A 13,294-nucleotide genomic window follows, 5' to 3' on the forward strand; every position below is an offset into this window, starting at 1 on the left:
ACAATGCAGCATTTTCTTCGTGCTGCACTGCAGCGCCAACCTAGATTATGTCAAGTCCTGGAGTGGGGCTGGGATCGACAGCCTTGTGACTCAGAGGTGACATGTGCTAAAGAGAGGGCAGATCGTCTCAGCTCTCTGCCATGCTATTTGTGGATTGACTATAGGAGATGCACAAGAGAAACTGGTGCGGCCTCTCTTCTGATTTAGTTTTGCATGGAAAAGCACCTGGCACCTCGACAGATCAGCATAGCTGAGTTACGGACATTGCTGTCCACGACTCCATGCTCCCCCCTCCCACTCTGCAGTGCAGCTTCACCCTCCACCTTCTCACTCAAAGTCCAAAGTCTAACCCAACATCCCTTCAAGTCCGAAGCCGAAATCCAACAGAACAGCAGGTCCCAGGAATTTTCCTCATCAACTTGATTCCTCCAACAAACAAAAAGAAAACCTCCACATCAAATGAACAGATCACTGCACTCCAATATTCCAAAAGTAAACTTTCATTGCATTTTGTACTTCACCGGGAGCAGAGTACGCCGGGTATCTGCTGACATCCAACTCATGACTGCTCACGTGGGCAGGAGGAGCTCAAACATCATCCACATGAAAGACACTCGAAGCAGTCACTAAAATAAAGCTACAGAACATTGAGAAATCTTTATATCCATCGCTTTCTCGCACTGTGTCACAGAACCAGGGACAACTGCCCTTTCCTCTGCAGCCTTTTCTTCCTCTTCCAAACCCTTCCCCCACCCCCTTCACCTTTCACATTCGGCCCATCATCCCACTCAAAGGCTGCTGAAAATAGAGGGGCTGAACTCATCGTGCAAACTCCAACCAGCAGAGGGCAAACACAGACTTTATCATCACTCTACAAAGTCATGACTGCCAGGGAGTTAGCGTGACAAAGCAATGATTCAAGTGAACAGTCTTCACGTTACAAGACGTCAGAGAGCTGGTCAGACAGTTTATGGTTTCAGTAGGCCCCTGAGATTGAATTAGTGACCTGTCATTCAGCATCAGACATTTTTATTTTTAACAACCGGTCCAGCCTCGATACTCTTCAAAAAGCATCAACAGCCCAATTTAACAGTTTCAGGCAAACCTTTTCTCCTCGATTTGTTAATACATGGTGGATCAGCATTGTGCACATGGGAAAATCCTGTAATAAACTGGATCGCCAGGTGGTGAAGGATGGAATACGAGAGCCTGGTCTTCAGTTGCTTCCAAGCCTTTATTCACAGAGATCCACATTATCCTCACCACAGCCTCGATCAGCCCTCAGAGAAATGGATCCATGAGAGTCCCCAGTTGATACGCACCACCTGAATACGATTAACACTTATTGATATAAATCACATGGATACAATTAACAAATCCCTCGGTGGACGTCCTCGTGGGCCTGCTCCTGGGCCTGTCCAAGGTGGCTATCCACAGGTCCAGATTAGACACGGCCCGCGGGGGGCGGTGGATCCGACTGCCTGCCTCTCTTCCGCGGCATTCTCCGCGCCCGGGTGGCCCTGGAGAGGGAGCACGCGGTGTCTGCCGGTACGCTCGAGGCTTTCCGCGACCGGTGGGCCCCGCAGGGACTGGAGTGCATCCTGGACCGAGATAATAAAATTATAATTTGACACTTGGTTTGGGTTTATTGGTTTACTGCACATGAACACACCCTCACCACCCCACCCCACCTTATAAAAAGGGGGGCCTAAAACACAAAAAAACCGCTAAGAAACAAACCTGGCTGCACTTCAACTCCACATTCCTGAGCTGAGCGAAAAAGAAAAAAAAAAATGAACATATCCCAGTGTCACCAACCAACAAAGTGATCAATCCCCCCGCACGGTTAATTTGTATTTCTCCTGTATTTTTGGTACAATTCACCGAGGGTGGTGGGTGCAGCAATTCTCAGTGTGATGAAGGTTCAGGGAACCTCGCCTGACAGTAAGCAGGGAAGTGAAGGTGCAGCTCATGAGTGGCCCGAGGTCGTTCCAGGGTGGGGGGAGGTTCTCCTGAACACTGGGAAGTTCCTGCAGATAATCCAAACACAACACAACAGGTTGCAACTACTCTGCAGCTTTCTTGTGCTGGCCAGCATCTGTCCTTTAACCAATACCACCAAAACCAGATCAACTGGCCATTTGTTTCACTTGATGTTTGTGGGACCTTGCTGTGTGCAAAATAGCTGCCTCATTTGCCTGTCCAACAATAGTGACTTCACAACTGGCTGTGAAGTGCTGTGGTGCATCTGACGGATGTGATGAGTGCCATTTAAAATCAAATTCTTTCTTTTTTTTGTGCTATTTGTGTGTTCACCCTGCCTCTACCAAAGATGGGTACAGCTCTAAAACGCCATCACCTGTCTTTTTACTCTGCAGATGCTGACAGCAGTTTCTGTTTATTAATTCTGCCGATGCAGCTAATCAATTTTGTAAATTTTCTTCCCATTGCTCTTCACTGCACATTCCTGAATTTTGTGACGTCAAGCAGCAAAACATGGGTCACGTGTCAGCTGGAGATACGATAGCATGATTTCACAGAATCATAGAATGATACAGCATAGGAGGCGGCCATTCGGCCCATCGTGCCTGTGCCGGCCCTTTGAAAGAGCGATCCAATTAGTCCCACTACCCCCGCTCTTTCCCCACAGCCCTGCAAATTTTTCCCCTTCAAGTATTTATCCAATTCCCTTTTGAAAGTTACTATTGAATCTGCTTCCACCGCCCTTTCAGGCAGTGCATTCCAGGTCATCACAACTCGCTGCGTAAAAAGATTTCTCCTCATCTCGCCTCTGGTTCTTTTGGGAATTACCTTAAAGTCCTTTATATAATGTGAACCATTTATGTCCTTTTATAATGTGAACGTACCTGACAAAATGGATGCCCCTCAATGCCGGTGCCGATGCCTCTCACCGTCCCTTTTGTCCACTCAGTGACTTGCAGCATGGCGGCTGATAGTTTTGCACCATTCTTTCAACTGCATCTTTTCTACTGAGTTTAAAAAATGCCATCATCACCGAGAAGCTTCCGTGTGGTGACGTCACTGCTTAAAAGTTCCGTCTTCACAACGGCTTGCATTTGGAGAGCACCTTTAATGTAGAAAAAACATCCCAAGATGCTTCACAGAGGTGTAATTGGACAAAATGGGTGCCAAGCCCAAGAAAGAGATATTAGGAGGATTGACGAAAAGATCGGTCAAAGAGGTGGGTTTCAAGGAGGGTCGGATAGAAGGTAAAGAGGCAGCTGGTTGTAGGGAGGGAATTCCAGAGTGTGCACCATAGACGGCTGAAGGCAGGTGCCGCCAATGGTGGGGTGAAGGGCGGGAAACACAAAAGACCAGAGTCGGAGGAACAGAGAGCCCTTGGGAGTTGTCGAGCCGGAAGGTTTAAACACGTTATTGAAAAGGTTGTTTTTCATCGAGCAGGTGATCTTCCTCACAGCAGGAATTTATGGCTGCAATGATTCTCAGCAGCAATGTTTTTTGTGTCTCATGTGACCACTCTCCGTGTGCCAATTATTGGCAATAACTTAAGGAGCAATAGGCAACACCAGGTCAAGAAGATGAAGAACTTGCATTTATATAGAGCCTTTCACTACCTTTGGACATCCTAAAGTGCTTTACAGCCAATGAAATATTTTTGATATGTCGTCACTATTTCAATGCAGTAAACACAGCAGCCAATTTGCACACAGCAAGCTCCCACGAATAGCAATGTGATAATGACCAGATAATCTGTTTTGTTTCTTGGTACTGGCAAGAACGCCCTTGCTCTTCCTCAAAATAGTGCCATGGAATCTTCTATGTCCACCTGAAAGGGCAGACGGGGCCTTGGTTTAACTTCTCATCTGAAAAACGGCACCTCCAACAGTGCAGCACTCCCCTCAGTGCACTGAAGTGTCAGCCTGGATTATGTGCTCAAGTCTCTGGAGTGAGACTTAAACCCACAACCTTCTGAGTCAGAGGCGAGAGTGCTCCCCACTGAGCCATGGCTGACACCTTCAGTCAGGCGCAGGTCCTGGGACAGTCCCTCAAAACGCCCTGTCAGCTGTCTGGGAAAGTGTGTGGAGTGGCAGAAACAGCTGCTGAAACAGGCATGTTTCAACAAGAATAAACTGCAGTGGCAGACATGATTGGCAATGGCATCAAATCACTGAATCAACAAGTACTCAATACAAACTTGGCCGAATGTCTCACATGGTTGTTGTTTTGTATCTTCACACTCTTCCCTTGGAGAATAGTTTGAAGTAGTGGAATGATTAACAGTCAGACAGGCCGTGACATGAAACGCTCCCTCCATGGCCGTAACCATCTTTATACCAGCCAATAGGGTGGTTAGAGCCACGCTGCGGGAGGGTTTTCTGGGCTCTCACAACCCATACGATGATGGGGGGGCCACCCACACCCACCAGACTTGAGGATCTCATTTTCGAGCTGGAGCTCCAGCCTCCAATCGCCGGGACTCTGGAGAGGGGCTTGAACTCACAATCTCCTGACTCACAGTGCGACCCACGCCACTGCACTCTGAGAGACTTTCTCCAAAGTATTTAGTCCTCTGAGGAGATGGACAATCTGATGCCTTTGGATTGCAGAGTTAGACATTGGTGATGTGAAGGTGGATAAACATTCCCTTTGGGGGTTCAGGGATTGTTGCTGTCGAACTTTCCTGCAGGCGGCAAAGTGCACAATGTGACAGAATGTAAATTGTCTGCTGAAGGGGCCAAATGGCCCTTTTCTTGGTCCCTGCTTTCCCATATTTTTGTGTAACTCCAAACTCGAGCATTTTCAGTGTCACATCATTCCAATATTAATCAGAAATGTTGTTCCGTTCGTAACTTGTGCCTTTCAGTTGAGATTCAGTGGGGAAAATATCTACTGGCCGTACGATGTGCAAATTCAGTTCATTTATTGTGGTGTCAAAATCCCAATGGAGACTTGGAAGCTGATTCAACCCCAGAGAAATCAATTGTTGAATCTTCATGTTACATGATTAAAGGGGCATTGTCTTCATGAGAAAGTTCGAGATAAACTTCATTTCTGGCTGGAGAGGAAAAAAAAGCCAGGACTCTCGGGAATCTTTTCTGCTAAGACGATATTACCTGCAAATGACATGACTTCGACACGTAGTCCAAATGGGGATCAAGCAATAGAGGATTTCCTAACGATTTTCCATGAAGACGGTGCTCCTTTAATGAGTGTTCTAGTCCTTTTCATTCTGCAAACACTTTGACTTGTGTGTAGTAGAATGGTGGAGATCCTGGATGGAGTCAGATGGCACATTAAGGTCTTGGCATGTAAGAATACATGACCTCTGGGATAGGTCTAACCACATACATCCCACCTTAATCAATACAGGACATATGAGGTTGGACCTTTCCCAAAAGTCTGATATTCCTCCGTATTCAGACCAAAATTTACCATCTAACCTGACGGAGATTGTAGAAGAACCGCTAATGTTTCCTCAGGTGAGCTGCCACTTCTACCAGTCCCAACTTTATAGAGGTGGCAAAAGAAATTCATGCCATTCGAGACTTTCCTGGCTGCATTACTTGGCTAAGTTTAGAAATATTCAGATGTTGAGTGAGGTGTGTCTGATTTCTCTGCTGGTACCAAGCACCTACCTGCTCCTCAATAAACCTGTCTCTCCCTTTCTCAGCGAGAAAATAGCTTGAAGTGGACCAAGTTGTCGATCAGTGTTGTTTGGTCCACAGCTCCTGCCGACGACCAAAGTTCTCGAAATGTTCTCACTGGAAGGTTAGCTTAAATAACGAAACTTGGTGCCGTGATTCCCTGATGGATCGACTGGTTAAGGCAGTGAACAGCTGTGCCACGCAGACCAGGAAAGTCTCAGGTTGGATTGCCGGTCTGTGCTGAATTAAATGCTCTTCCAGCATTCAAATGAGATTCAGGTTAGGGAAGGGAAGGGAATCAGGTCGGGTTCCTGCTCCTAATTGCCGTACAATTATCCTTGCTGGAAACGTACAGTGTTGTGAGAAAACAGAAATTAGTGATTGGTGTAAGTGTACACAGACTGATCTCCCATCACAAGCTTTGATGGGAGATGTTTCAAGGAGCAGACACAGGAAACTGAAAGAGAGCCAACCCTTCAGAGAAGACTTGATCTGGAACGTGCAGTGTAACCAGCGGCATTAAAGGCAACCATTGTGTGTCTACTGGAGCAAAGTGGCAATGTATATTGTGACAAGAGAGTGGTCATGTTTTGAAATTGCACTGAACTTTTCCTGATGAGGAATTGAGTTGTATGCCTTCCACGATGGATGGGATATTGTGGGAAACTCACACTTGAATTCTCAATACACGCTCCCAGGAGGCAAAACTCCGCACTGGGAGCACAAATTTGTAAAATGACTCCAGTGTTCGTTGCATGGCCATATATCAGCCTCAGGTGGTTCTTTTCTTGAGGGGGCAGGGAGTTATTTCTGCTGATTGGAAATTTTCTGGGATCTGTACAGTCCTTAAAAAGACCAGCCCTTATCTCCACTGGTAACGAGGGAGCATACACTCTTAACTCATCCAGAACTCTCCACTCTCATCCAATCCTGCACACCTGTCTCTGTGGACCTGTACTCGATGATCTCCATTGGCTTTATGACCTCGAGTCGCTCCACAGCTTCACTGCACCCGCCCTCTGTAACTTGCTCCAGCCCTCGGTCCCCTGCTTCCACCCTCTGCTCTTCAGATCCTGGTGCAGTCCAGGTTCCCTCTTAATCTACCATCAGTGGCAGGGCTTTCAGCCATCTTGCGCCCCCCCCGCCACCCCACCCAACTCCTTCCTCCCGAAATGTTTCAGCTTTGCTGGGATCCATCTCCTTAAAACCTACCTCTTAAACAGAGCTTTCTGTCGTCTCCTTTACTCCTGCTCGGCTCTGTAACCCACCTGGGATGGTGTTTCACTGTATGTAAGGTGCTGTACAAATAGAAGTTATTGAAATAATTGCTTTAAATCTAAATTCTGATGAACATGCTGTCAATGAAAGATGATTATCTTTCCCCGATTTCCAAATTCTGGTGAGCAGCCCAGCACAAAACTGGATTGAAGATATGGGGAGTCAAATAAATAACTATCAGTGCGTTCGAACACAGCTCTGAACTGGCGGCTGTACAAGTAAGCAGTGGATGAAATGTGTTGACCGCCCTTAGTTACCCCAAGAGCCCTCGGTCTTCATTTGTGGAGGATTTGGGATTAACAGCGTGCCTGACAGTTCTCAACTGCAATTAATATTGGTGTCATCTGGAATTACTAAGTGGTTTAGAAGCACAGTTTCTGGCAAAACGTCGAACAATAATGTTTCCTTAATAAGTGTCATGACTCAATGTGATTGAATCATTTCACTGATGCCTGATGGAAAAATCACTGTTAAAAAAAGAACACAGTCAGGGGGCGGGGGGGGGGGGTGGGGGGAGAATTCATTGTGGCCCTTTTTTTAGGCCCATAACTGACGGGGACGATGCAGCGCGCACCTGAACTGGGAGGCCCCAGGCTCACCCGAAATTGGGCCTTTGGCAGCTCGCCGCCTTTCCACAAACCAGTTTGTGCTGCCTATCTCGCCGGCAGCGGCCCTCAGGTAAATCCTGGAAGGGGGGAGGTGGGGTTTGGGGAGGAAGGAGAACAGGAGGGGGGAGATCGCGGCCGCAGCGGCCCTCAACAGTGCTGTGGAGTCGGGAGCAGCACTCTGGCTTTAAAAGTCTTCTTTCAAAGAAACGTACTTTTCTTTCTCGTTGGCGGCTGCTTTTGCGTTTCGCATTCACGGCAGGAAACTCCTAATCGGACCAGACCCGGCACCTGTTCCGCTGAGGGCAGCCTAATTTCAGGAAGGGTTCCCAAAATTGACGTTGGGCCCATCAACGGCATATGCAAGAGGCCTTACGCCTGCCTTAGGCGTCCGCGGGGAAGCCTGAAGAATCGCCCGAACCAATATGGGGTCGAATGCATTTCGGGTGTGGTAAATAACTGCGTGAAATTGGTCCTTTTTGTCTCCGTCTTCAGCCTGGAAATCAGGCGCAATGAGGTCCAATTTTTATCCCACTTACCCCGTGCCCTGAGTACAATCTTTTGGAAGCCAAGTCTGCCATGCCTTCTGGACTTGCTCAAAAGATAAAGACACTGTCATGATTGGTCCTGGGCCACTCAGACCATGGGGTTCCCCAGGTTCCAACCTTGATCTGTGCTGAACTACTGATCTCAGCTTGGACAGTAGCTGGGGCTTCCATGTGCCTTGGCCAGGAGTCAGGGTTCTTGCTCCTGATCCAAAGCCAATGCTCTCCTGGCCGGCCTCCCATCTTCCACCCTCTGTAAACTTCAGCTCATCCAAAACTCTGCTGCCCCGTATCCTAACTCGCACCAAGTCCCGTTCTCCCATCACCCCCTGTGCTCGCTGACCTACATTGGCTCCCGATCCGGCAACACCTCGATCTTAAAATTCTCATCCTTGTTTTCAAATCCCTCCAGTGCCTCGCTCATCCCAATCTCTGTAACCTCCTCCAGCCCGACAACCCTCCAAGATCTCTGCACTCCCAGTATGAATCAGCACCTGAAGGGGCGGTGGGGAGAAGACTGCAGAAAAAAGAAAGCAGAGTCGCTCGGGTGCTGCAGTTCATTAGCAGAATGATGCCACACTGCAGCAGACAAACATCGTACCTGATCTCAATGGCAGCCATGAGGGAGGTGCTGAGTCAAGGGGATCACCTTCTAAATAGGCGGGAGAGAAATGGGATGGTGTCCACCATGTTAATTGTATCCATGTGATTTGTAGCAATTAGTATTAATTGTATTCAGGTGGTGGGTATCAATTGGGAACTCTTGTATCTATTTATCAGAGTAATGGGGATCTCTGTGAATAAAGGCTTGGAAGCAACTGAAGACCAGGCTCTCGTATTCCATCCTTCACCACCGGGCGATCCAGTTCATTACACACTGGTCAGCCTATGATGCACCCCCAGAGGTGGACGACAGAGCAGCATTAGAGTGCAAGATGGGAGGAGTCTCATGGGGCAAGCAAGAAATGCAATTTAAAGAAGGAGTACTTTGATGAGGTGCAGTCGTGTCGTCACAGGAGAGCGTTTGAAATGAAAACAATGCAACCATAAAGAGTTGCCGCAGACTAAACATCTTCAGATAGTTTATTTCTATCTCTCTGTGTTTTTTAAAATCCATATTCTTGTTTGGGCAGTGAGTGGCAATGAAATAATTGCAGGAAGGGTCTGTGAGGGAGAGAGAGAGTACAATCTTGGTCGAACCGACAATCATCAAATACGTGGACTGTTGCACTGGGCCGGAGGGTGAACTGAAAATCAATAACCCAAAAGCTGTTAACCGAGCAACTTTCCTGCTTTATTGAACAGGACTTGTTGTCACTGGAGGGTTCCTGTTTATGTATTGTATCAAAGAGCAGAGCTCTTCTTCAGTCATCCTCTCCTCACTCAGATAGTGACACAGTCTGTCCAGGACTTCCCGCCATTGAGTTAACCCTTTCTCTGCTGTTCTTGTTTGTGTGTTCTCTCTGATACATACATAAAGAAAAGAGATTCAGCCACCCCCAACCATTCAGACTGCACTACAAAGTCTTTTTTATTCATTCTCTTGGGATGTGGACATCTCTGGCGAGGCCAGCATTTATTGCCCATCCCCAGGTGCCCCTTGAGAAGGTGGTGATGGGCTTTCTTCTTGAACCGCTGCAGTCCGTGTGGTGAAGGTTCTCCCACAGTGCCGTAAACAAGCAATGCAAAATTTCAAACACAGTTTGACTCATCACACTGGTCGTCCTTCACCACCTTGGACAGATCGTCATTTTTAATCTGTGGGCCCAGACTGTAAGTGGGATCAGGCTATTCTATGGCGGGAGGCATCACAGCTAAGCCTGATCCTGTTATCACCGGGCATCTGTCCACAGGCAGGATTCACTGGATTGTGACCAGGAGCAAGAATCCTGGCTGATATTTCCCTTCCACAGCCCAGGGGAGTGGAAGCCTCACTGGCAGCGATCGACGAACTCGGCACAGACCAAAAAATCAACCTGGCATCCATCTCCTGATCTGCAATACCACCCAGCCCGATGCAGTTCCCCACTGGAACTGGCACTGATGGTATGCTGACTTTTCCCCTGGGCCTGACGAGGGCGTTGCGTGTTCGTCATTCTGACTGAAAAGACTAAGCTTTCTATTGTTGGGTTTTTGTGCCTCTGATATGCTCACACCAGCCTTGCAGCTTGTCTGATGATTGTGATCTATCGAGCTGTGCCAAGGATGACAGCAGGTCTTTAGAGCACCTCAGGCATAAGATAAAATTGTGGCTGGTTAGCACTTTCCAGCTCCACTCCCCAATGCAGCAACAATAAACAGCTGCACACTCACTTTGCATCATGTCTGATCCTGACTGTAAAATACAGAGTGGGCATGGAGCTTCGACTCAGATCTAACTCTTCGCTATTCATCTGTACTTTATTAAAAAATCTTCATCGTCTCAGCCGTGGCTCAGCGGGAGCACTTTCACCTCTGAGTCAGAAGGTTGCGGGTTCGAAGTCTCACTTGAGCATAAAATCGAGGCTGACACTCCCAGTGTGGTGCTGAGGGATTGACTGCACTGTCGGATGTGCCGTCATTTGGAAGAGACATTAAACCGAGGCCCAGTCTGCCCTCTCGGTTGGACGTAAAAGATCCCATGGCACCATTTTGAAGAGCAGGGAAGTTCTCCCCACTCGTCCTGGCCAATATTTAACCCTCAACTGACATAATTGAAACAGATTATCTGGTCATTATCACATTGCTGTTTGTGGGAGCTTGCTGTGTGCAAATTGGCTGCTCCGTTTCCTGCATGACAACAGTGACTACCCTTCAGAAGTATTTCATTGGCTGTAAAGTGCTTTGCGACGACCTGAGGTCATGAAAGGCGCTACATAAATGCAAGTCTTTCTTTCTTGCCCACAAACAATACTTCCTGTTGTCATCACTTTGGGTCATGCGTTGTGTCAACATTTCTCATTCAAGTTTGCTATGTCAACTGTCACGATGTAGTTGCAGGCTGTGTCCATTAAGTGGCTCCATCGAGCAAGTTTCTGAAGTCTCCCAACTCCATTGCCAGCTTGTGTGTATAAAAAAATTATATTCATCAACTGACTAGGCGCAACGCCATAACCATTTTACTCGTATTATGCTGTTAATTTTTATTTGAGTGCACTGACAATGAAAGTACAGTGAAATTATAAGAACATAAGAACATAAGAAATAGGAGCAGGAGTAGGCCAATCGGCCCCTCGAGCCTGCTCCGCCATTCAATAAGATCATGGCTGATCTGGTCCTAACCTCAAATCTAAAATCATGTCCAATTTCCTGCCCGCTCCCCGTAACCCCTAATTCCCTTTACTTCTAGGAAACTGTCTATTTCTGTTTTAAATTTATTTCATGATGTAGCTTCCACAGCTTCCTGGGGCAGCAAATTCCACAGACCTACCACCCTCTGAGTGAAGAAGTTTCTCCTCATCTCAGTTTTGAAAGAGCAGCCCCTTATCCTAAGATTATGCCCCCTCGTTCTAGTTTCACCCATCCTTGGGAACATCCTTACCGCATCCACCCGATCAAGCCCCTTCACAATCTTATATGTTTCAATAAGATCGCCTCTCATTCTTCTGAACTCCAATGAGTAGAGTCCCAATCTACTCAACCTCTCCTCATATGTCCACCCCCTCATCCCCGGGATTAACCGAGTGAACCTTCTTTGTACTGCCTCGAGAGCAAGTATGTCTTTTCTTAAGTATGGACACCAAAACTGTATGCAGTATTCCAGGTGCGGTCTCACCAATGCCTTATATAACTGCAGCAATACCTCCCTGTTTTTATATTCTATCCCCCGAGCAATAAAAGCCAACATTCCATTGGCCTTCTTGATCACCTGCTGCACCTGCATACTAACCTTTTGATTTTCTTGCACTAGGACCCCCAGATCCCTTTGTACTGCAGTACTTTCCAGTTTCTCGCCATTGAGATAATAACTTGCTCTCCGATTTTTCCTGCCAAAGTGCATAACCTCACATTTTCCAACATTGTATTGCATCTGCCAAATCTCCGCCCACTCACCCAGCCTGTCTATATCCCCTTGTAGGTTTTTTATGTCCTCCTCACTCTCTACTTTCCCTCCCATCTTTGTATCATCTGCAAACTTTGATATGTTACACTCGGTCCCCTCCTCCAAATCGTTAATATAGATTGTAAAGAGTTGGGGACCCAGCACCGACCCCTGCGGAACACCACTGGCTACTGGTTGCCAGTCCGAGAATGTACCATTTATCCCAACTCTCTGCTTCCTGTTAGATAACCAATCCTCCACCCATGCCAGAATATTACCCCCAATCCAGTGATTCTTTATCTTGAGCAATAATCTTTTATGTGGCACCTTGTCGAATGCCTTCTGGAAGTCTAAATACACTACATCCACTGGTTCCCCTTTATCCACTCTGTACGTTATATCCTCAAAGAACTCAAGCAAATTTGTCAGGCATGACTTCCCCTTCGTAAAGCCATGCTGACTTTGTCCTATTAAATTATGTTTATCCAAATGTTCCGCTACTGTCTCCTTAATAATAGACTCCAAAATTTTACCCACCACAGATGTTAGGCTAACTGGTCTATAATTTCCAGCCTTCTGCCTACTACCCTTTTTAAATAACGGTGTTACATTAGCAGTTTTCCAATCTGCCGGGACCTTTGCCGAGTCCAGAGAATTTTGGAAAATTATTACCAAAGCATCCACAATCCCTACTGCCACTTCCCTCAAGACCCTGGGATGTAAGCCATCAGGTCCAGGGGATTTATCCGCCTTGAGTCCCATTAATTTACTGAGTACCAATTCCTTAGTGATTTTAATCGTATTTAGCTCCTCCCCCCCGAGAGTCCCCTGTTTGTCCAGTGTTGGGATATTCTTAGTGTCCTCTACCGGAAAGACTGAAACAAAATATTTGTTCAGCATTTTTGCCATCTCCATGTTTCCCACCATTAATTTCCCGGTCTCATCCTCTAAGGGACCTATGTTTGCCTTAGCCACCCTTTTTCTTTTTATATAACTGTAGAAACTCTTGCTATCTGTTTTTATATTTTTTGCTAATTTATTTTCATAATCTATCTTCCCTTTCTTAATCAATCCTTTCGTTACTTTTTGCTGTCTTTTGAAGACTTCCCAATCTTCTATCCTCCCACTAAGTTTGGCTACCTTATATGTCCTTGTTTTTAGTCGGATACTATCCTTAATTGTTATGGTCACTCATTCCAAGGGGATCCTTAACTAGGA

The 13,294-nt window shown here is 46.8% G+C and overlaps 1 protein-coding gene across 18 annotated transcripts in view; it reads right to left on the reverse strand.

Moving 5' to 3' along the window:
- Window positions 1–13,294, reverse strand: part of LOC137335801 (ankyrin-1-like) — a 233,740-nt gene that overhangs the window by 146,418 nt on the left and 74,028 nt on the right. The window contains exon 2 of one of the 18 annotated variants that reach the window (XM_068001227.1): window positions 2,868–3,088. The exons of the other annotated variants lie outside the window; for them this stretch is intronic. Within the exon in view, the coding sequence (XP_067857328.1) occupies window positions 2,868–2,945 (78 nt within the window). The 5' untranslated portion in view covers window positions 2,946–3,088. The remainder of the gene's footprint in view (window positions 1–2,867; window positions 3,089–13,294) is intronic. 18 annotated transcript variants of the gene reach the window in all.

This window comes from Heptranchias perlo, chromosome 20, assembly GCF_035084215.1.
Source record: "Heptranchias perlo isolate sHepPer1 chromosome 20, sHepPer1.hap1, whole genome shotgun sequence".
Lineage (NCBI taxonomy): Eukaryota > Metazoa > Chordata > Chondrichthyes > Hexanchiformes > Hexanchidae > Heptranchias > Heptranchias perlo.